This window comes from Oncorhynchus gorbuscha, linkage group LG06 (genome assembly GCF_021184085.1).
Source record: "Oncorhynchus gorbuscha isolate QuinsamMale2020 ecotype Even-year linkage group LG06, OgorEven_v1.0, whole genome shotgun sequence".
Classification (NCBI taxonomy): Eukaryota; Metazoa; Chordata; class Actinopteri; order Salmoniformes; family Salmonidae; genus Oncorhynchus; species Oncorhynchus gorbuscha.
In genome coordinates this window covers 16804383-16828945 of record NC_060178.1, presented here as the reverse complement: position 1 = coordinate 16828945, position 24563 = coordinate 16804383, and the positions used below count along the sequence as shown (strand labels likewise).

Genomic DNA, 24563 nt, shown 5'->3' with positions numbered 1-24563 from the left:
TCTCTCCGTCTGTCTCTCTCCCTCTCTCCCTCTCTCTTTCCCTGTCTCCCTCTCTCTTTCCCTGTCTCTTTCCCTGTCTCCCTGTCTGTCTCCCTGTCTGTCTCCCTGTCTGTCTGTCTGTCTGTCTGTCTGTCTGTCTGTCTGTCTGTCTGTCTGTCTGTCTGTCTGTCTGTCTGTCTGTCTGTCTGTCTGTCTGTCTGTCTGTCTGTCTGTCTGTCTGTCTGTCTGTCTGTCTGTCTGTCTGTCTGTCTGTCTGTCTGTCTGTCTGTCTCTCTCTCTCTCTCTCTCTCTCTCTCTCTCTCTCTCTCTCTCTCTCTCTCCATCTGTCTGTCTTCTCTCCTCTCACCTCTCTATCCCTCTCCTTCTCCACTTCAAATCAACACAGAGACCAAAGGCCACAATAACTCAGCCTGGGAAAAAAACGATGACTTTATCCTCTGTGATTGTCTGCATGTGAAAGATGAGGGTTGTCTCTAAGACTTCTACAGTTGAGTGGCTGTTCAGTAGAAAGTTCACTTTGACCTGGTGACCAGTCTGTATGTTCAGTCTGTATGTTCAGTCTGTACGTTCAGTCTGTATCGCTGAAGCGTTAAAATAAATGTAAAGCTAATTGAGGATTATAAGCAGCGTTTACGGTGAATTCATTCTCTGCCTTTGACTTGAAATACATTTAAAAAACCTCTGTAGAGTACTTGCATTTACATTACGAGAGGGAAGAGGGGGAAGTATATAATGATGCTTTTCCAAATCAGATGGAACAGATTATATTGTCTTTTCTAATCTGTACACATATTGTCATAGTCAGTATTATGTAAGGTAAGTCAAAACGGCCAACAATCTCTCTCCTACAGACCCACATCAACATCATGTACTACTCTCTCTCTCTCTCTCTCTCTCTCTCTCTCTCTCTCTCTCTCTCTCTCTCTCTCTCTCTCTCTCTCTCTCTCTCTCTCTCTCTCTCTCTCTCTCTCTCTCTCTCTCTCTCTCTCTCTCTCTCTCTCTCTCTCTCTCTCTCTCTCTCTCTCTCTCTCTCTCTCTCTCTCTCTCTCTCTCTCTCTCTCTCTCTCTCTCTCTCTCTCTCTCTCTCTCTCTCTCTCTCTCTCTCTCTCTCTCTCTCTCTCTCTCTCTCTCTCTCTGGTGGGTGGCACAAGGAGGGCACCTACTGAGATAGCCCGATGCCAGTCTAGGGTGGCAGCAGACATGCAGCCCCTCGACCTGCCTAGGAGTACACACCTGGAGAGCCTGGGTGAGTGATTGCCACAGTGGGCTGATTGACAGACAACAGTGTTAAGTTCCTCATCACCCGAGCCATGGCCTGTTCTTCCGGCTTCCATCACGAATACGCAGGTAGTACAGGAGCATCATGGCAAAAACTGGAAGGCTGGCCGACAGCTTCCTCGCCTAGACCATCAGGCTGCTGAATAGACACCACTTGGCAGCAAACTTCTCACCTTGTCCCCCTCCTGCCCTTCCCCCCAATGGACATTTACCCTGCCCTATATACCCTATATATTTTATTTTAATTTATTTATATTCTTTATTATTACATGTATTGTTTTATTTCACTTTGACCTGCATTGTTGGAGCTTGGAGCTTATGTTTATTTTTTATTTTTTACTGTACCCTATAATTATGCCTGCAACCCTGTACATGTGACTATTACACTTCTCATCTAATCTACTCCAGAACTTTCTGTACGTACAATATATTTGTTTTAGATTGCTTAGATTTACAGTGAGGGAAAAAAGTATTTGATCCGCTGCTAATTTTGTACGTTTGCCCACTGACAAAGAAATGATCAGTCTATAATTTTAATGGTAGGTTTATTTGAACAGTGAGAGAGAGAATAACAAAAACATCCAGAAAAATGCATGTCAAAAATGTTATAAATTGATTAGCATTTTAATGAGGGAGAAAACTATTTGACCCCCTCTCAATCAGAAAGATTTCTGGCTCCCAGGTGTCTTTTATACAGGTTGAGATTAGGAGCACAGGTTGAGATTAGGAGCACACTCTTAAAAAAGGGAGTGTTCCTAATCTCAGTTTGTTACCTGTATAAAATACACCTGTCCACAGAAGCAATCTATCAATCAGATTCCAAACTCTCCACCATGGCCAAGACCAAAGAGCTTTCCAAGGATGTCAGGGACAAGATGGTAGACCTACACAAGGCTGGAATGGGCTACAAGACCATTGCCAAGCAGCTTGGTAAGAAGGTGACAGTTGGTGCGATTATTCGCAAATGGAAGAAACACAAAAGAACTGTCAATCTCCCCCAGCCTGGGGCTCCATGCAAGATCTCACCTCATGGAGTTACAATCGTAATGAGAACGGTGAGGAATCAGCCCAGAACTACACGGGAGGATCTTGTCAATGATTTCAAGGCAGCTGGGACCATAGTCACGAAGAAAACAATTGGTAACACACTACGCCGTGAAGGACTGAAATCCTGCAGCGCCCGCAAGGTCCCCCTGCTCAAGAAAGCACATATACATGCCCATCTGAAGTTATCCAATGAACATTTGAATGATTCAGAGGACAACTGGGTGAAAGTGTTGTGGTCAGATGAGACCAAAATGGAGCTATTTGGCATCAACTCAACTCACCATGTTTGGAGGAGGAGGAATGCTGCCTATGACCCCAAGAACACCATCCCCACCGTCAAACATGGAGGTGGAAACATTATGCTTTGGGGGTGTTTTTCTGCTAAGGGAACAGGACAACTTCACCGCATCAAAGGGACGATGGACGGGGCCATGTACCGTCAAATCTTGGGTGAGAACCTCCTTCCCTCAGCCAGGGCATTGAAAATGGGTCGTGGATGGGTATTCCAGCATGACAATGACCCAAAACACACGGCCAAGGCAACAAAGGAGGGGCTGAAGAAGAAGCACATTAAGGTCCTGGAGTGGCCTAGCCAGTCTCCAGACCTTAATCCCATAGAAAATCTGTGGAGGGAGCTGAAGGTTCGAGTTGCCAAAACGTCAGCCTCGAAACCTTAATGACTTGAAGAAGATCGGCAAAAAGGAGAGGGGCAAAATCCCTCCTGAGATGTGTGCAAACCTGGTGGCCAACTACAAGAAACGTCTGACCTCTGATTGCCAACAAGGGTTTTGCCATAAAGTACTAAGTCATGTTTTGCAGAGAGGTCAAATACTTATTTCCCTCATTAAAATGCAAATCAATTTATAAAATTGTGTTTTTCTGGATTTTTTTGTTGTCATTCTGTCTCTCACTGTTCAAATAAACCTACCATTACAATTATAGACTCTATCATTTCTTTGTCAGTGGGCAAACGTACAAAATCAGCAGGGGATCAAATATTTTTTCCCCTCACTGTATCAAAGTCCTCTTCCTAAAGTCCTCTTCTTCTCTCTCCCCAGTCTTTGCAGCCCTGCCCACTCTGCTGCTAGTACTCCTGGGTCTGCTAGAGGCAGCTAGCGGTTGTCCCACTGTGTGCATCTGCAACAGCAACAGCACAGACTGTACAGGCCTGGCTCTGCTCTCCCTAACCACCATCCTGCCCCTGCTGCCCCAGGACACCCGCACCCTCCGCCTGTCCCACAACAACCTCTCCTCCCTGGGCGACGGGGCCCTGTCCAACCTCAGCGCTCTGGAGCTCCTGGACCTTTCTGACAACCACCTCTCCAGCCTGCAACCAGGGTCTTTCTCCGGCCTCAGCGGCCTGCAGTGGCTCAACCTCTCAGGGAACTACCTGGGTGACTGCCCCCTACTTACCCCTACAGTCCCCAGTAACCAGACGGAGGTTACCCAGTGTAACGGTAGTCGCTGGGGGTTGAGCCGAGAGCTGTTCCAGGGTCTTTGGATACTGAAAGGGCTGGATTTGTCCCTAAACGGCCTGGTAGTTTTTCCCAATGGGCTGCTGGACGGGCTCCAGGGCCTGGCCTGGCTGTCTCTGACTGGAAATAAGCTGCGGAGCCTGGACAGAGCCACCTTCCAGCCCCTGGGCACCCTGCTGAGCCTCCAACTGGCAGGCAACCCTTGGGAGTGTGACTGCAACCTGAGGGACTTCAAGCACTGGATGGAGTGGCTGCTGTACAGACGTCAGTATTATGTTGTGTATTGCTTCAAGCTTACAGTGTTTCATGTACAGTCAAGTCAGTTTGGCCTTTGTTCCATGTCATGTACTAGTCTGATACTGTGTCATGTATGTTATTGATCTGTAAATGAGCTTGATTATCTATTGATCTTGCTAGAGATCCACTAGATCCCTATGTGTGTTTCAGACGGACAGGTGGATGCTGTGAAGTGCAACCTACCGAAGGAGCTGAGGGGGCGGGACATCCGCAGCATCCCCATAGAGATGTTCAACTACTGCCTGCAGTTGGAGTACCAGGCCAGTGTCCCTGGCTACGACGGGCCCCGTGGGGGGCGCCCACCCTGTGTCGGTCAGATCAATGGGCCCATGAACGGGCCCCAGGCCAACCAAGAGGACTGTGTACGCCAGCGCTATCGGCCCATTAGCGTGCGCAGGGCCTGGGGGACTCAGATCGTGGCGGCATGTGTGTGTGGTGTGGTGTGTGTGATGATGGTGGTGGCGGCCACCTACGGCTGTATCTACGCCTCTCTCATGGCCAAGTACCAGAGGGAGCTGAAGAACACATGGCAGCCATTGATGGCTGGGGAGGGAGGGGAGGAGACAGATGTCGAGGACGGCGTCTTTCCTTCCTCCCCAACATCCCCAGCTGAGCCAGAACCAGAGTCCAGTCCCATAGTCCACACATACAGAATAACAGGCTTTTGACCTTTGTTTCTCTGACTGGCTGACATTCCTGTTGCAAGGAATCAGGGGGGACTGCATTCCCTAACTGTGTGTCTTACTACTCAGTGCTCCAGGGCATTCTAGACTAGGGAATGTATAGAGCTGAGAAAGCGTATCTCTGCTGCACTTTGCTGGTGTTCGAGGCATCCCGACATAATCGTACAGATGATCGTCAAATGGAAAACTGGAACTCTGCATTGCTTCAAGACGTGTGGATGCTACGTGATTGGTTCTTTAGTCAGCTCTCCAAATGTGTGCTGGAGGTTCTGGTACCTCTGCACCTTGGTTCAAAGACTTTCATAGAAATCGTCTTTGAAATCCATTATTATTGTACGTTTATTCCTTGATCCGACTTTCCATCAAAGTTATTTGTGTTTCAAGCAAAAAATGCCAATCGATCAAGTCCCTGTCTAATGTAATGTATCTGCTCCTAACGTTTTGATATAAAAGCCCAGGTTAACAATCCCAGTAGTGGTTGTCGCTCGAATAGTTATCGTACACATGAATGTACAAGAATATAGTACACAATGTTCTGTGGAATCAGTGTTAGACAGATGCAGTCTTGTGTATCAGACCTGTGCTCACGTGCAGTGACTCAATCCTCTCTCTACTAAATGAATATTTCCAAGTCATATCAATGTTCATATCTGTACAGAGTAATTCTGCTTTCAAAGCCATACAATACAACAGCAGACTACTGACCTCTAGAGGATGTTATGATAACAGCAGCTGAAGAGAGTCAGTCCCATGGCTAGCAGCCATATTCATTGCGAACTGAATCTAGTTGGCAACTATTTCCATTTAACCATATTGAACTGTCAAAGAGTTCAGCACTGACCTAGAATCATGTACATATATCAGAATCTTATTAGTCCTTTAATCGTTATTTCTGTCTCTGTGTTAACATGACAAATTTGCTCTTAAGTTTTGCTCAAGAAATAACGATAATGTGATATTCTGTTAATCATGCTGATGACAATAAAGCATTTATTTATCTAACCTTGCCCATCACAATTTATTCCAGCTCATGTAAGCATCCCCAACATTTTTGTGACAGGATATGAAAAAAGGTAATGAAGATAAAGCTCGTGATGATGAGGAAACTAGAGGTCGACCGATTAATTAGGGCCGATTCCAAGTTTTAATAACAATCGGAAATCTGTATTTTTGGACACCGAGTGGCCGATTTAAAAATACTTTTGTTGACAACTTTTTTAAAAACTAGGCAAGTCAGTTAAAATAAGAACAAATTCTTATTTTCAATGCATATAATCGAAGTGGTGAGCATTCGTGAAAAAGGGCTGTCGTTGCTCCAACATCTACCTAACCATAAAAATCAATGCCTTTCTTAAAATCAATACACAAGTATATATTTTTAAACCTGCATATTTAGTTAAAATTGCCTGCTAACATGAATTTCTTTTAACTAGGGAAAATGTGTCACTTCTCTTGCAACAGAGTCAGGGTATGTGCAGCAGTTTGAGCTGCCTGGCTCGTTGCGAACTGTGTGAAGACTTTCTTCCTAACAAAGACAGCCAACTTTGCCAAACGGGGATGATTTAACAAAAGTGCATTTGCAAAAAAAGCACAATCGTTGCACGACTATCTAACCATAAACATCAATGCCTTTCTTAAAATCAATACACAGAAGTATATATTTGTAAACCTGCATATTTAGCTAAAAGAAATCCAGGTTAGCAGGCAATATTAACCAGGTGAAATTGTGTCACTTCTCTTGCGTTCATTGCACGCAGAGTCAGGGTATATGCAACAGTTTGGGCCACCTGGCTAGTTGCGAACTAATTTGCCAGAATTTTACGTAATTATGACATAACATTGAAGGTTGTGCAATGTAACAGGAATATTTAGACTTATGGATGCCACCCGTTAGATAAAATACGGAACGGTTCCGTATTTCACTGAAAGAATAAACGTTTTGTTTTCGAGATGATAGTTTTCGGATTCGACCATATTAATGACCTAAGGCTCGTATTTCTGTGTGTTATTATGTTATAATTAAGTCTATCATTTGATAGAGCAGTCTGACTGAGCGTTGGTAGGCACCAGCAGGCTCATAAGCATTCATTCAAACAGCACTTTTGTGCGTTTTGCCAGCAGCTCTTCGCAATGCTTCAAGCATTGCTCTGTTTATGACTTCAAGCCTATCAACTCCCGAGATTAGGCTCGTGTAACCGATGTGAAATGGCTAGCTAGTTAGCGGGGTGCGCGCTAATAGCGTTTCAAACGTCACTCGCTCTGAGACTTGCGGTAGTTGTTCCCCTTGCTCTGCATCGGTAAAGCTGCTTCGAGGGTGGCTGTTGTCGATGTGAGGAGAGGGACGGAATCTACACTGTTACACTGGCAATACTAAAGTGCCTATAAGAACATCCAATAGTCAAAGGTATATGAAATACAAATGGTATAGAGAGAAATAGTCCTATAATTCCTATAATAACTACAACCTAAAACCTCTTACCTGGGAATATTGAAGACTCATGTTAAAAAGGAACCACCAGCTTTCATATGTTCTCATGTTCTGAGCAAGGAACTTAAACGTTAGATTTCTTACATGGCACATATTGCACTTTTACTTTCTTCTCCAACACTTTGTTTTTGCATTATTTAAACCAAATTGAACATGTTTCATTATTTATTTGAGGCTAAATTGATTTTATTGATGTATTATATTAAGTTTCAAAAAACGACTCCGAAAAAGAGGGAAATGAGACGGTCTTCTGGTCAGACTCCGGAGACGGGCACACCGTGCACCACTGCCTAGCATTCTTCTTGCCAATGTCCAGTCTTTTGACAACATGGTTGATAAAATCTGAGCAAGGGTAGCATTCCAGAGGGACATCAGAGACTGTAACGTTCTTTGCTTCACGGAAACATGGCTCACTGGAGAGCCGCTATCCGAGGCGGTGCAGCCAACGGGTTTCTCCACGCATCGCGCCGAAGAGGGGCGGGGTTGTATGCCTTATGGCTAACGAGACATGGTGTGATGAAAGAAACATACAGGAACTCAAATCCTTCTGTTCACCTGATTTAGAATTCTTCACAATCAAATGTAGACCGCATTATCTACCAAGAGAATTATCTTCGATTATAATCACAGCCGTATATATCCCCCCCCAAGCAGACACATCGATGGCTCTGAACGAACTTTATTTAACTCTTTGAAAACTGGAAACCATTTATCCGGAGGCTGCATTCATTGTAGCTGGGGATTTTAACAAGGCTAATCTGAAAACACTCCAAGACTGCTTCCATCACGTGGACTGGGATATGTTTCGTATTGCGTCAGATAACAATATTGCCGAATACGCTGATTCGGTTTGCGAATTCAATAGAACATGCATTGAAGATGTCGTTCCCATAGCAACGATTAAAACATTCCCTAACCAGAAACCGTGGATTGATGGCAGCATTCGCGTGAAACTGAAAGCGTGAACCACTGCTTTTAATCAGGGCAGGGTGTCTGGTAACATGACCGCCATGTGCAACTGGGTACTGGACTTCCTGACGGGCCACCCCCAGGTGGTGAGGGTAGGCAACAACATCTCCTCCCCGCTGATCCTCAACACGGGGGCCCCACAAGGGTGCGTTCTGAGCCCTCTCCTGTACTCCCTGTTCACCCACGACTGCGTGGCCACGCACGCCTCCAACTCAATCATCAAGTTTGCGGACGACACAACAGTGGTAGGCTTGATTACCAACAACGACGAGACGGCCTACAGGGAGGAGGTGAGGGCCCTCGGAGTGTGGTGTCAGGAAAATAACCTCACACTCAACGTCAACAAAACTAAGGAGATGATTGTGGACTTCAGGAAACAGCAGAGGGAACACCCCCCTATCCAAATCGATGGAACAGTAGTGGAGAGGGTAGCAAGTTTTAAGTTCCTCGGCATACACATCACAGACAAACTGAATTGGTCCACTCACACTGACAGCGTCGTGAAGAAGGCGCAGCAGTGCCTCTTCAACCTCAGGAGGCTGAAGAAATTCGGCTTGTCACCAAAAGCACTCACAAACTTCTACAGATGCACAATCGAGAGCATCCTGGCGGGCTGTATCACCGCCTGGTACGGCAACTCCTCCGCCCTCAACCGTAAGGCTCTCCAGAGGGTAGTGAGGTCTGCACAACGCATCACCGGGGGCAAACTACCTGCCCACCAGGACACCTACACCACCCGATGTTACAGGAAGGCCATAAAGATCATCAAGGACATCAACCACCCGAACCACTGCCTGTTCACCCCGCTATCATCCAGAAGGCGAGGTCAGTACAGGTGCATCAAAGCTGGGACCGAGAGACTGAAAAACAGCATCTATCTCAAGGCCATCAGACTGTTAAACAGCCAACACTAACATTGAGTGGCTGCTGCCAACACACTGTCATTGACACTGACCCAACTCCAGCCACTTTAATAATGGGAATTGATGGGAAATGATGTAAATATATCACTAGCCACTTTAAACAATGCTACCTTATAGAATGTTACTTACGCTACATTATTCATCTCATATGCATACGTATATACTGTACTCTACATCATCGACTGCATCCTTATGTAATACATGTATCACTAGCCACTTTAACTATGCCACTTTGTTTACTTTGTCTACATACTCATCTCATATGTATATACTGTACTCGATACCATCTACTGTATGCTGCTCTGTACCATCACTCATTCATATATCCTTATGTACATATTCTTTATCCCCTTACACTGTGTATAAGACAGTAGTTTTGGAATTGTTAGTTAGATTACTTGTTGGTTATTACTGCATTGTCGGAACTAGAAGCACAAGCATTTCGCTACACTCGCATTAATATCTGCTAACCATGTGTATGTGACAAATAACATTTGATTTGATTTGATTATTGTTGTAATTGTCATTATTACAAAAAAATAATTGTCCAATTAATCGGTATCGGCTTTTTTTGGTCCTCCAATAATCGGTAGCGGTATCGGCGTTGAAAAATCATATTTGGTCGACCTCTAGTGAAAACCATCACATACACTTAACAGTAACCCTCCTCTTCAAGGGACCTTCACAAGATACATGGAGCGCTTCCCTCGCCACAAGCCAAAAGTGTGTCAAACATTTAGCAGTAGCACCACAGAGAATGCTACTAAAGTTATGGACACTTCAATACACGTAGAAGCCACAAGAGGCATTAACGCCACCAGGATGAGTGTTAAGCAGCTCGACATTTCAGAGAAAGTAAAAGTCAGAAGCTTACCTCCAGCCATGGCCATCTTGCCTCCCGATGACACAGTCACAGCTGTGGCGGCTATGACATACTTTGACGTCCCTGTCACAAGACGAACAACCAATCAACAATCAGTCTAACACAACCTTTGAGCTTCTGTAGGTCTGGGTTAATTTTCCCCAAAACATAATGATTGTCTTTAGCAATAAAAGCATCGTTGGTCCGTTGCCGAAGTTACCAGTAGACTTCAGATTATTTTAGTGCAAAAGATTATCATTATGTTTTGGGGAAACTCACCACTGTTACGTTATAATATCATGTCAATAGGAATAATCAAATATTAGCAGAGTTGGGGTCAATTTCAGCCAGTTGGAGCTGTACATGGAATTTCTCAAATTTCTCCATTAAATTCCTAAATTGACTTGGTAGAAGACGTAATTCACTAGACTGATGCTAGGTCTGTGTGTGTTGTCTTGCCAACTCCTAGTGTCATTGTCACAGCAAGCATTGCCAAGACAGCTCAAACCGATCTGGGATTAGGCTAGGGATGGACCTCAACCATGGAAGATAGGGATGGACCTCAACCATGGATGATAGGGATGGACCCCAACCCTGGATGATAGGGATGGTACCTGTCTTGTCTCTGTTGTCTTTGTCCTCCACAGGGATGTAGTAGATGAAGCGTCCAGGGGGGTTCTCCATGGCCAGGCGGTACCACAGGGGGAAATGGTCCACGGTAAACAGGTTGTCCTTATCAGCTGGAGTCAAGAACTTTCTGTAGAGCAGGAAGTAGTTAAGAGAGTTTAGAGCAAACCTATTCATTAGCAAAACTTTTGCAAAGGAAAAACAAGTGTTTCATATTGGACAAGTTCAAGTACTGACTGCCTGTTTCTTTCATTTGGTTCCTAGTGAATACTTTCCTGCTTAAGGACACAGGCTGTAATATGGGCTAACTATGTAGTGCTAATGTAGGCTGTAATATGGACCAACTCTGTAGGGCTAATGTAGTCTGTAATATGGGTTAACTCTGTAGGACTAATGTAGGCTAACTCTGTAGGGCTAACGGAGCCTGTAATAGGGGCTAACTCTGTAGGGCTAATGTAGTTTGTAATGGGCTAACTCTGTGGGGATAATGTAGTCTGTAATGGGCTAACTCTGTAGGGCTAATGTAGTCTGTAATGGGCTAACTCTGTGGGGATAATGTAGTCTGTAATGGGCTAACTCTGTAGGGCTAATGTAGTCTGTAATGGGCTAACTCTGTAGGGATAATGTAGTCTGTAATGGGCTAACTCTGTGGGGATAATGTAGTCTGTAATGGGCTAACTCTGTAGGGCTAATGTAGGCTGTAATGGACTATCTCTGTAGAGCTAATGTAGTGTGTAATGTGTTAACTCTGCAGGGCTAATGTAATCTGTAATGGGATAACTCTGGGGTAGTGTGACTCACTTGGCGACCCTGGTCTCTATGCCAGTGTATCTGGTAAGCCGGATAAGGCCAGAGCGGGTTCCCAGAAAGGCTGTCTCCACACCCATCTCCATCCTGAACACACACAAATACACAGATTGGTATTTAATGCACTCAAATACACATCCACACACATAAGCGTGCACAAAACACACAACACACATACACTAGCTAATATAAAAGGAAAGGAGTGAAAAACATATAATCTTGTAGTCTTACCCAGATGCATTGAGCATGATGGCCTGCCAGTAGGATTCTAAGGGGGCTGTCACTACGGCATCAAACAGAGTCTGCTGCAGCAGCACCTCGTCACCTGGGAGTCACAAACACTCAGTCAACATCAAACAGAGTCTGCTGCAGCAGCACCTCGTCACCTGGGATTCACAGACACTCAGTCAACATCAACTTGAAGTTTAGCAGATAATATACTTATATTATGTCTTCATAATAATCTCTATTATCCCCATTAGCTGATAACCTCACACAGGCAAGTCTTCCTGGGGATCCACAATACAGATGTTCGGGTCAGGGTTAGGGTAACATCAGCATTGGGGTTTGGGTAACATCAGAGTTAGGGTAACATCAGCATTGGGGTTTGGGTAACATCAGAGTTAGGGTAACATCAGCATTGGGGTTAGGGTAACATGAGCATTGGGGATAGGGTAGCATCAGCATTGGGGTTAGGGTAACATCAGCATTGGGGTTAGGGTAACATCAGCATTGGGGTTAGGGTAACATCAGCATTGGGGTTAGGGTAACATCAGCATTGGGGTTAGGTTAACATCAGCATTGGGGTTAGGGTGACATCAACATTGGGGTTAGGTTAACATCAGCGTTGGGGTTAGGTTAACATCAGCATTGGGGTTAGGGTGACATCAACATTGGGGTTAGGTTAACATCAGCATTGGGGTTAGGGTGACATCAGCATTGGGGTTAGGGTGACATCAACATTGGGGTTAGGTTAACATCAACATTGGGGTTAGGATAACATCAGCATTGGGGTTAGGGTGACATCAACATTGGGGTTAGGTTAACATCAACATTGGGGTTAGGTTAACATCAACATTGGGGTTAGGATAACATCAGCATTGGGGTTAGGTTAACATCAGCATTGGGGTTAGGATAACATCAACATTGGGGTTAGGTTAACATCAGCATTGGGGTTAGGATAACATCAGCATTGGGGTTAGGATAACATCAACATTGGGGTTAGGTTAACATCAGCATTGGAGTTAGGATAACATCAGCATTGGGGTTAGGATAACATCAGCATTGGAGTTAGGATAACATCAGCATTGGGGTTAGGATAACATCAGCATTGGGGTTAGGATAACATCAACATTGGGGTTAGGTTAACATCAACATTGGGGTTAGGATAACATCAGCATTGGGGTTAGGTTAACATCAGCATTGGGGTTAGGATAACATCAGCTTTGGGGTTAGGGTAACATCCGCGTTGTGGTCAGGGTAGCATCAGCATTGGGTTTGGGCTAATATCGGCATTGGGGTTAGGGTAACATCCACGTTGGGGTTAGGGTAACTTCCACGTTGGGGTTAGGGTAACATCAGCATTGGGGTTATGGTCAGGGTAACATCCACGTTGAGGTTAGTGTCAGGGTAACAGCAGCATTGGGGTTAGGGTCAGGGTAACATCAGCTTTGGGGTTAGGGTAACATCAGCTTTGGGGTTAGGGTAACATCAGCATTGGGGTTAGGTTAACATCAGCATTGGGGTTAGGTTAACATCAGCATTGGGGTTAGGATAACATCAACATTGGGGTTAGGTTAACATCAACATTGGGGTTAGGGTAACATCAGCATTGGGGTTAGGATAACATCAGCATTGGGGTTAGGATAACATCAGCATTGGGGTTAGGATAACATCAGCATTGGGGTTAGGATAACATCAGCGTTGGGGTTAGGGTGACATCAGCGTTGGGGTTAGGGTAACATCAGCATTGGGGTTAGGATAACATCAGGGTAGAGTAACATCAGCGTTGGGGTTAGGGTAACAACAGCGTTTGGGTCAGGGTGACATCAGCGTTGGGGTTAGGGTAACATCAGCATTGGGGTTAGGTTAACATCAGCATTAGGGTTAGGGTAACATCAGCTTTGGGGTCAGGATAACATCAGGGTAGAGTAACATCAGCGTTGGGGTTAGGATAACAACAGCGTTTGGGTCAGGGTAACAACAGCGTTTGGGTCAGGGTAATTTCAGCATTGGGTTTAGGGTAACATCACATTGGGGTTCTGGTAACATTCGCGTTGGGGTCAGGGAAACATCAGCGTTGGGGTCAGGGAAACATCAGCATTGGGGTTAGGGTAACATTCGCATTGGGGTTAGGGTAACATCAGCATTGGGGTTAGGGTAAAATCAGCATTGGGGTTAGGGTAACATTCGCATTGGGGTTAGGGTAACATCAGCATTGGGGTTAGGGTAACATCACATTGGGGTTCGGGTAACATTCGCGTTGGGGTCAGGGAAACATCAGCGTTGGGGTCAGGGAAACATCAGCATTGGGGTTAGGGTAACATCAGCATTGGGGTTAGGGTAACATTCGCGCTGGGGTTAGGGTAACATCAGCATTGGGGTTAGGGTCAGGGTAACATCAGCATTAGGGTAAGGGCAACATCAGCGTTAGGGCAACATCAGCATTGGGGTTAGGGTAACATCAACATTGGGGTTAGGTTAACATCAGCATTGGGGTTAGCGTGACATCAACATTGGGGTTAGGTTAACATCAGCATTGGGGTTAGGGTGACATCAGTGTTGGGGTTAGGGTGACATCAGCGTTGGGGTTAGGGTAACATCAACATTGGGGTTAGGGTTAGTGGTTGAATAAGTATAAGTATTTATCTATGGAGCAGGCTGTAGAGAAAGTACTCACACTCCAAGTCAGGCTCCTTCCCCTGCAGGTAGCGAATGACAGCCTGAAGCTGAGAGTATTTGCGGTGGTGAGGATCAATGTCTGTCTCACAATACGTCCTGAACGGAAAGACAATGGGGGTTTCACTCCATGGAGGGCCATTTAAGGCCAATAAATTATTACAGTCCAACACTCTATCATTTAGGGTGTTACATTTCAGTAAATGTATTTAGAGGATTTACTGTCCAATAATATATCATTTATACTATTACAGTCATTTCTTTATTTGTTAGTATTTATCCATGCTTACCACTCATTGGATATGGATAGATCAGGGGACGTCAGGTCATGCAGGCCTGAGTGGAGATTGGATGCAACCAGTAAATAAATCAGATTGTTCTGCAGTAAATGAGTGGCAGAGAGAGTGGCCAGTAGCAGTAGAGCAGGGCAGATGAGAGGCAGAGAGAGTGGCCAGTAGCAGTAGAGCAGGGCAGATGAGAGGCAGAGAGAGTGGCCAGTAGCAGTAGAGCAGGGCAGATGAGAGGCAGAGAGAGTGGCCAGTAGCAGTAGAGCAGGGCAGATGAGAGGCAGAGAGAGTGGCCAGTAGCAGTAGAGCGGGGCAGATGAGAGGCAGAGAGAGTGGCCAGTAGCAGTAGAGCGGGGCAGATGAGAGGCAGAGAGAGTGGCCAGTAGCAGTAGAGCGGGGCAGATGAGAGGCAGAGAGAGTGGCCAGTAGCAGTAGAGAAGGGCAGATGAGAGGCAGAGAGAGTGGCCAGTAGCAGTAGAGCAGGGCAGATGAGAGGCAGAGAGAGTGGCCAGTAGCAGTAGAGCAGGGCAGATGAGAGGCAGAGAGAGTGGCCAGTAGCAGTAGAGAAGGGCAGATGAGAGGCAGAGAGAGTGGCCAGTAGCAGTAGAGCAGGGCAGATGAGAGGCAGAGAGAGTGGCCAGTAGCAGTAGAGCAGGGCAGATGAGAGGCAGAGAGAGTGGCCAGTAGCAGTAGAGAAGGGCAGATGAGAGGCAGAGAGAGTGGCCAGTAGCAGTAGAGCAGGGCAGATGAGAGGCAGAGAGAGTGGCCAGTAGCAGTAGAGCAGGGCAGATGAGAGGCAGAGAGAGTGGCCAGTAGCAGTAGAGCGGGGCAGATGAGAGGCAGAGAGAGTGGCCAGTAGCAGTAGAGCGGGGCAGATGAGAGGCAGAGAGAGTGGCCAGTAGCAGTAGAGCAGGGCAGATGAGAGGCAGAGAGAGTGGCCAGTAGCAGTAGAGAAGGGCAGATGAGAGGCAGAGAGAGTGGCCAGTAGCAGTAGAGCGGGGCAGATGAGAGGCAGAGAGAGTGGCCAGTAGCAGTAGAGCGGGGCAGATGAGAGGCAGAGAGAGTGGCCAGTAGCAGTAGAGCGGGGCAGATGAGAGGCAGAGAGAGTGGCCAGTAGTGGCAGAGTGGGGAGACTTACCTTCTTCCACAGAGACTGTCCCCATGAACATCAGCTGTCCGTGACCCCTTGTCAGAACCATACCAAAACTGCAGAGGGAAATACATACAATAAAGGAGTGAGTGAGATGTTCATTGACTTCATTCAATGCAACAGGCCTATGACTACATACCACACTCGCTATCATAGCATCACACTTACCTGAATGGGGTGTCGTTGATGGTTGTGTAGAAATAGTCATTTGTTAAGAACAAAGGCCTTTTCTGTTGTGAAGAAAAAATGAGAATTGTGTTATGAGACAGTTAGAATCAATATAGTGTCTCTAGACCTCCGGGTTGACATAACAGAACATCAGTTTGGTATAGAGTGTCTAATTTGCATCAACTACCTTCACTTGAACCACTGCAAAGGTTTTGCCTGCCTAGTTTCGAATCGCAACGTTCTGTCATGTCTGCCTCCTGATTTGTTAGGAGAATTTTTCTTCACTTATTGAAGTGGCCAAAAGAGTCCGTCATTGAAAGCAGAACCTAGTCACTGCTGTTGCCTAGGGTTGTGTGTACGAGACTACTATTAATATTCCATTAGGCATAAGGCATTGAGCCACATCTACCCCCCCCCACACACACACACACACAATGTCCCACTCACCGCTTTGTCCACTGATGCTCTCACGTTTAAAGACAGAGTGCCCATCTCCCCTTTCACCATGGCTGTCCTTAGCTGGGAAAAACACACACAATAATGCACACAATCACTGTTGACCTTGAATTCAGTTACCTTACCAACACAATTACCCAACCAGCACTGTCACACCTTGGTCGAAGTATTTTGTGTTTTTCTTCATGTATTTGGTCAGGCCAGGGTGTGACATAGGTTTTTGTATGTGGTGTGTAGCTTAGTGGGGTTGTAGTTTAGTGGGATGTTCTAGGAAAGTCTATGGCTGTCTGAAGTGGTTCTCAATCAGAGGCAGGAGTTTATCGTTGTCTCTGATTGGGAACCATATTTAGGCATCCATATTCTTTGGTTGTATTGTGGGTGATTGTCCTGAGTGTCTTGATGTCCTTGGTTGATGTTAGTTGACACAAGTATAGGCTGTTTTCGGTTTTCGTTTATTGTTTTTGTAGTGTTCGTGTGTCACGCCCTGGTCAATATATTTTGTGTTTTTGGTATATGTTTGGGTAAGCCAGGGTGTGACATGGGTTTATATGTTATGTTTTCGTATTGGGGTTTGTAGTAATTGGGATTGTGTATGATTAGGGGTGTGTCTAGTTAGGCTTGGATGCCTGAGGCGATTCTCAATTGGAGTCAGCTGCTTATCGTTGTCTCTGATTGGGAACCGTATTTAGGCAGCCTGAGTTTGCGTTGTATTTTGTGGGTGTTTGTACCTGTCTCTGTGTAGTAGTCACCAGATAGGCTGTAATTAGTTTCACTCGTTTGTTGTTTTCGTATTATCAGTTATTTCATGTACCGCGACATTCTTCATTAAAGTCATGAATAACCTACACGCTGCATTTCGGTCTGACTCTCTTCATTCAACAGACAAACAACGTTACAGAAACACCCACCACTCACAGACCGAGCAGCGTGTGAACTGGCAGGATCTGAAGGAGGACATTATGGACAGCAGAAGCATGGAGTATACTAAGTGGGAAGAAATCGACAGGTGGGCGGCTGACCCAGAGCGAGTGCAGGAGCCCGCCTGGGATTCCCTACAGCAATGCGAGGAGGGCTATAGACGTATGGATTCGAAAAGGAAAGCACGGCTATACAGAGTGAAAACGGAAAGTAATGGGGGAAAGCGCAGAGAGAGAGTGGCTGAGTCAGGAGTCAGACCTGAGCCTACTCTCCCTGTTAATCGTGAAGAACAGTTGCAGTGGGAGAGACTGCACCATTTGGAGATTTGGACATGGGAGGAGGAATTAGACGGAAAAGGACCCTGGGCGCAGCCGGGAGAATATCGCCATCCCAAGGAGGAAATAGAAGCAGCTAAAGCGGAGAGGCGCAGGTATGAGGAGGCAGCACGGCGACACGGTTGGAAACCGGAAAGTCACCCCAAAAAATGTATTTGGGGGGAGCTAGAGGGGAGAATAGTTATGCCAGGTAGGAGACCTGTGCATACTCCCTGTGCTCACCGTGGGGCTAGAGAGACCGGGCAGGCACCTTGTTATGCTATGGAGCGCACAGTGTTTCCAGTGCGGGTGCAGAGCCAGCTGTGACACATACCAGCCCTTCCTATTGGCCGGGCTAGAGTGGGCATCGAGCCAGGTAAGCTTGGGCAGGCTCGGTGCTCAAGAGCTCCAGTGCGCCTGCACGGTCCGGACTATCCAGAGCCACCTCTACACACCAGTCCTCCGGTAGCAGCTCCCCGCACCAGGCTTCCTGTGCGTGTCCTCGTGCCAGTACCACCAGTTCCAGCACCACGCACCAGGCCTCCAGTGCGCCTCGCTTGTTTAGCGCAGCCAGAGCTTCTCTCCTCTCCTGCGCTGTTGGAGTCTCACGCCTGTTTAGCACAGCCAGAGCCTTTCTCCTCTCCTGCGCTGCCGGAGTCTCCAGTCTGCCCAGTGCTCCCAGTCTGCCCAGTCTGCCCAGTGCTCCCAGTCTGCCCAGTGCTCCCAGTCTGCCCAGTCTGCCCAGTGCTCCCAGTCTGCCCAGTGCTCCCAGTCTGCCCAGTGCTCCCAGTCTGCCCAGTGCTCCCAGTCCGCCCAGTGCTCCCAGTCTGCCCAGTGCTCCCAGTCTACCCACCGCCGCCAGTCGGCCCAGCGTCGCCAGTCTGCCAGGATCCGCCAGAAGTGCCAGTCTGCCAGGATCCGCCAGAAGTGCCAGTCTGTCAAGATCTTCTAGATCGGCCAGACAACCTGAATCATCCAGTTCCACTAGCCAGCCAGGATTTACCGGAGCCTACTACCTGCCTGAGCTTCCTCTCAGTACTGAGCTTCCTCTCAGTACTAGGCTTCCTCTCTGTACTGGGCTGCCTCTCTGTACCGGGCTTCCCCTCAGTACCGGGCTGCTTCGGTCTCGGGCTGCCCCTCTGTCCCGGGCTGCCCCTCTGTCCCGGGCTGCCCCTCTGTCCCGAGCTGCCCCTCTGTCCCGAGCTGCCCCTCTGTCCCGAGCTGCCCCTCGGTCCCGAGCTGCCCCTCGGTCCCGAGCTGCCCCTCAGTTATGTGGGGATCAGGGTGAGGACTATTAGGCCATGGTCGGCGGAGAAAATGGATTATCCCAGGACGCGAAGGAGAGGAAATAGGACATTTATGGAGTGGGGTCCACGTCCCGAGCCAGAACCGCCACCATGGACAGACGCCCACCCGGACCCTCCCTATGCTCTTGAGGTGCGTCCCGGAGTCCGCACCTTGGGGGGGGGTTCTGTCACGCCTTGGTCATTGTATCTTGTGTTTTTATTATATGTTTGGGTAGGCCAGGGTGTGACATGTGTTTATATGTTGTATTTCGTATTGGGGTTTGTAGTAATTGGGATTGTGTATGATTAGGGGTGTGTCTAGTTAGGCTTGGCTGCCTGAGGTGATTCTCAATTGGAGTCAGCTGCTTATCGTTGTCTCTGATTGGGAACCGTATTTAGGCAGCCTGAGTTTGCGTTGTATTTTGTGGGTGTTTGTACCTGTCTCTGTGTAGTAGTCACCAGATAGGCTGTAATTAGTTTCACTCGTTTGTTGTTTTCGTATTATCAGTTATTTCATGTACCGCAACATTATTCATTAAAGTCATGAATAACCTACACGCTGCATTTCGGTCTGACTCTCTTCATTCAACAGACGTTACATCGTGTTTAGTCGTGTTTACGTTTGCCTAAATAAACATGGATCGCAATCGACACGCTGCAGTTTGGTCCGACTCTTCTTCACCATATGAAAACCTGACAAGCACTGTTAGAGCCCAGAACATACATGAATATATATTCATACCTAGAAAGGAATTCTACTGTATTGCGAGAAATAATAATGGCGTCTTTTGGAAGGCAATAACTCTGGGTATGGGGAAATTCATGTTTTTTTGGAGGGTTTTTAGATAAACGGCGACAATAAGGTCTGCGATAAACAAAGGCTTAGGAAATCTTCTATGCTTTGTTCTAAGATAATCTTCAGCAGCTAACATCACTTTTTCTGATTTAAGCAGTTATGTAATCAAAATAAGCACATAAAGGCTTCTTAATTCATAAAGGTCATGTTAACTGACTGATATTATCTCATAGAACAAAATGTATAAGATCTCCTAAGCTAAGACCTTATTTTCGGCTTTTATCCAAAACCCCCATTCATTTCCCCCATAGGAATAGCTGAATGAACCAGAAGGATAAATTCAAATCTTCGGATTACAAGCTGGCAAGCTCTATTGAAGACATTCAGTGTGTTGTCGGTGGGTCATGTGATATGTTATGTACAGTATATGTGCAATAATCATAGCAGGTAATGTCTGTTGGAAAATGTCAATTTTGGGGGGGCCCCTTAACAGCATTTCGAAACATCCGTCAAACCACTAAGTCCACTGCTGACTGTACATGTGTATTCAGAGTTTTCTTCCTGACTTTATATCCGGGCTCACTTACTAGTTGTTTTTTTCATTGTAAAGTCCTGTAGAAGACCTATTCTCATCTATGTGTTAATATTTCTACTATACTACCTCATCTATGTATTAATATTACTGTTACTACTACTGTATACAACCCACTGTCTCCTCTATGTATTAATATTACTGTTACTACTACTGTATACTACCCACTGTCTCCTCTATGTATTAATATTACTGTTACTACTACTGTATACTACCCACTGTCTCCTCTATGTATTAATATTACTGTTACTACTACTGTATACTACCCACTGTCTCCTCTATGTATTAATATTACTGTTACTTACTACTACCCACTGTTACTACTACAACCCACTATCTCCTCTATGTATTAATATTACTGTTACTACTACTGTATACAACCCACTGTCTCCTCTATGTATTAATATTACTGTTACTACTACTGTATACAACCCACTATCTCCTCTATGTATTAATATTACTGTTACTACTACTGTATACAACCCACTGTCTCCTCTATGTATTAATATTACTGTTACTACTACTGTATACAACCCACTATCTCCTCTATGTATTAATATTACTGTTACTACTACTGTATACAACCCACTATCTCCTCTATGTATTAATATTACTGTTACTACTATACTATTTACTGTCTCATCTATGTATTAATATTACTAATATACGACTCACCATCTCATCTATGTATTAATATTACTGTTAATATATATACCACTCACTATCTCATCTATGTCCTCCCACTCCACCTCAGCCAGGTCCACACTGTTGTAGTTAGGCTTGGGCTTCAGCGTCTTACCTTCTTTGTACTGTGGGACAGGAGAGGAGAAGATGAGGAAGATTACATGGGTGAAAAGAATCAGGAAGAGGACAGATACAAGTTTTATATAGAACCTCGTCTGTCTGTCTGTCTGTCTGTCTGTCTGTCTGTCTGTCTGTCTGTCTGTCTGTCTGTCTGTCTGTCTGTCTGTCTGTCTGTCTGTCTGTCTGTCTGTCTGTCTGTCTGTCTGTCTGTCTGTCTGTCTGCCTGCCTGCCTGCCTGCCTGCCTGCCTGCCTGCCTGCCTGCCTGCCTGCCTGCCTGCCTGCCTGCCTGCCTGCCTGCCTGCCTGCCTGCCTGCCTGCCTGCCTGTCTGTCTGCCTGCCTGTCTGTCTGTCTGTCTGTCTGTCTGTCTGCCTGCCTGCCTGTCTGTCTGTCATATGTGTTTATTCTCTAGGCTGAGCCAATCACTTAGGACAACTGTGTTTGATGGACATCTCCATGACATGGTATCCTGACTTCAAAGGCTCCATGGCAACTGGCTCCAAAAGGAACAAGTAGGCTTATTATTGACCACATAACATGTTTGGTTTCTATGATTGTGTTTTTCTTTTTTATATTGATGTGAGTATTCATGTGTACTGTTAAAGTCAGAAGTTTACACAGACATAGATTGGAGTCATTTAAGACTTGTTTTTCAACCACTTCACAAATTTCTTGTGACTATAGTTTTGGCAAGTTGGTTAGGACATCTACTTCGTGCATGACACAAGTACTTTTTCCAACAATTGTTTACAGACAGATTATTTAACTTATAATTCACTGTATCACAATTCCACTGGGTCAGAAGTTTACATACACTAAGTTGACTGTGCCTTTAAATAGCTTGGAAAATTCCAGAAAATTATGTCATGGCTTTAGAAGCTTCTGATAGGCTAATTGACATCATGAGAGTCAATTGGAGGTATACCTGTGGATGTATTTCAAGGCCTACCTTCAAACTCAGTGCCTCAAAAGAAATCAGCCAAGACCTCAGTCTGGTTCATCATTGGGAGTAATTTCCAAATGCCTGAAGGTACCACGTTCATCTGCACACACAATAGTACACAAGTATAAACACCATGGGACCACGCGTTCGGTCTCCTAGAGATTAATGCACTTTGATGCACAAAGTGCAAGTCAATCCCAGAACAACAGCAAATGACCTTGTGAAGATGCTGGAGGAAACAGCTACAAAAGTATCTATTTCCACAGGAAAACAAGTCCTATATCGACATAACCTGAAAGGCCGCTCAGCAAGGAAGAAGCCACTGCTCCAAAACCGCCATAAAAAAGCCAGACTACGGATTGCAACTGCACATGGGGACAAAGATCGCACTTTTTGGAGAAATGTCCTCTGATCTGATGAAACAAAAATAGAACTGTTTGGCCATAATGTCCATCGTTATGTTTGGAGGAAAAAGGGGGAGGCTTGCAAGCCGAAGAACACCATCCCAACCGTGAAGCACAGGGGTGGCAGCATCATGTTGTGGGGGTGCTTTGCGGCAGGAGGGACGGGTGCACTTCACAAAATAGATGGCATCATGAGGAGGGAAAAGTATGTGGATATATTGAAGCAAGACATCAGTCAAGAAGTTAAAGCTTGCTAACAAATGGGTCTTCCAAATGTACAATGACCCCAAGCATACTTCCAAAGTTGTGGCAAAATGGCTTAAGGACAACAAAGTCAAGGTATTAGAATGGCCATCACAAAACCCTGACCTCAATCCTATAGGAAATTTGTGGGCAGAACTGAAAAAGGTGTGTGCGAGCAAGAAGGCCAACAAACCTGACTTAGTTACACCAGCTCTGTCAGGAGGAATGGGCCAAAATTCACCGAACTTATTGTGGAAAGCTTGTGGAAGGCTACCCAAAATGTTTGACCCAAGTTAAACTATTTAAAGGCAATGCTACCAAATACTAATTGAGTGCATGTAAACTTCTGACCCACTGCGAATGTGGTGAAATAAATAAATGCTGAAATAAATAATTCTCTCTACTATTATTGAGATTTCACATTGAAGTGTAATTGATGTGTATAATATATATCGAAGAGTAATTGATGTGTATTCATGTGTATACAGGGCACATCTGTGAAAGAGACCTTGGTCTCAGCATGACCCCCTGTCAAAATTTAACCATTTAATGAAATATTTCATGCTCTGTTCAATAACCAATCAGTGACCCCACACAAAATCTGCAAATTGATCATTGAGGTGGTCTTTAGGTTAGACGCTTTGGACTGTTTGAGCGTGGCCACTGACTGTTTGAGTGTGGTCACTGACAAGAACAAAAACACAATGTGCCTTGCACCACCCTCCAACATCCTAAGCCCACGATACTGCACATCTCACACCATCTCAACATGACGACTGTCCAATAGGAGCTTGATCTATCTGTCTGTGATTTGTGTCATATTGCTGCAGGGAAAATATGTTTCTGTTTGATTCTTTTCACTATTTTCCTCCTAACTCTGCAAATGAACAGCTACCTTCTCATGGGATTGATGAGACTTAAACTTCTGGCAGCTGTGCTACACCTTACTAAACAATATGTTGATCTCCTACACTCAGCGTTCCCTGTTGTTCTGCTACACTCAGCGTTCCCTGTTGATCTGCTACACTCAGTGTTCCCTGTTGATCTGCTACATTCAGCGTTCCCTGTTGTTCTGCTACACTCAGCGTTCCCTGTTGATCTGCTACACTCAGTGTTCCCTGTTGATCTGCTACATTCAGCGTTCCCTGTTGTTCTGCTACACTCAGCGTTCCCTGTTGATCTGCTACACTCAGCGTTCCCTGTTGATCTGCTACACTCAGCGTTCCCTGTTGATCTGCTACACTCAGCGTTCCCTGTTGATCTGCTACACTCAGCGTTCCCTGTTGATCTGCTACACTCAGCGTTCCCTGTTGATCTGCTACACTCAGCGTTCCCTGTTGATCTACACTCAGCGTTCCCTGTTGTTCTGCTACACTCAGCGTTCCCTGTTGATCTGCTACACTCAGTGTTCCCTGTTGATCTGCTACACTCAGTGTTCCCTTTATTGTACAATCTTCTGTTCTTATGTACTGTGATTTGGGAGGGTGGTGCAAGGCATATTGTGTTTTTATGGCTATTCTGTTTTTTAATTCTTAGGTGACTCTGGCCCTCATAGAAATATATGTGCTTATTTGCCACAACATGCACTAACTGAAAATAATAACTTCCAGGAATGTGCGACTTGCCTTGGGGCTAATCTGGGTGCTGAGTTCCACTATTGGTAGTAATCATTACCTAGTCCAGCTCAACCTGTGCCAGAGTACCTTTAACAGAGCCACTGCAGAGCTGCTCTGTAAACCTAGAATTGTGGGTGTATACACTACCATTCAAAAGTTTGGGGTCACTTAGAAAAGTCCTTGTTTTTGAAAGAAAAGCACATTTTTTTGTCCATTAAAATAACATGAAATTG

At 45.7% G+C, this 24563-nt stretch overlaps 2 protein-coding genes across 4 annotated transcripts in view; one reads left to right on the top strand and one right to left on the bottom strand.

Moving 5' to 3' along the window:
• Positions 1 to 24563, bottom strand: part of LOC124037616 (voltage-dependent calcium channel subunit alpha-2/delta-4-like) — an 87573-nt gene that overhangs the window by 33176 nt on the left and 29834 nt on the right. For all 3 annotated transcript variants that reach the window (XM_046352493.1, XM_046352495.1, XM_046352494.1), the window contains 10 exons: positions 21044 to 21130; positions 16407 to 16478; positions 15960 to 16021; positions 15780 to 15847; positions 14645 to 14690; positions 14356 to 14453; positions 11688 to 11781; positions 11451 to 11543; positions 10637 to 10779; positions 10035 to 10106 (listed from right to left, as the gene is read on the bottom strand). In XM_046352493.1, coding sequence (XP_046208449.1) covers positions 10035 to 10106; positions 10637 to 10779; positions 11451 to 11543; positions 11688 to 11781; positions 14356 to 14453; positions 14645 to 14690; positions 15780 to 15847; positions 15960 to 16021; positions 16407 to 16478; positions 21044 to 21130 — 835 coding nt within the window. The remainder of the gene's footprint in view (positions 1 to 10034; positions 10107 to 10636; positions 10780 to 11450; positions 11544 to 11687; positions 11782 to 14355; positions 14454 to 14644; positions 14691 to 15779; positions 15848 to 15959; positions 16022 to 16406; positions 16479 to 21043; positions 21131 to 24563) is intronic.
• LOC124037619 (leucine-rich repeat and transmembrane domain-containing protein 2-like) lies at positions 1141 to 5760 on the top strand. Its single transcript, XM_046352497.1, has 3 exons — positions 1141 to 1246; positions 3384 to 4064; positions 4248 to 5760. The coding sequence occupies exons 1-3, from the start codon at positions 1201 to 1203 to the stop codon at positions 4763 to 4765; spliced, it is 1245 nt and encodes a 414-aa protein (XP_046208453.1). The 5' UTR covers positions 1141 to 1200; the 3' UTR covers positions 4766 to 5760.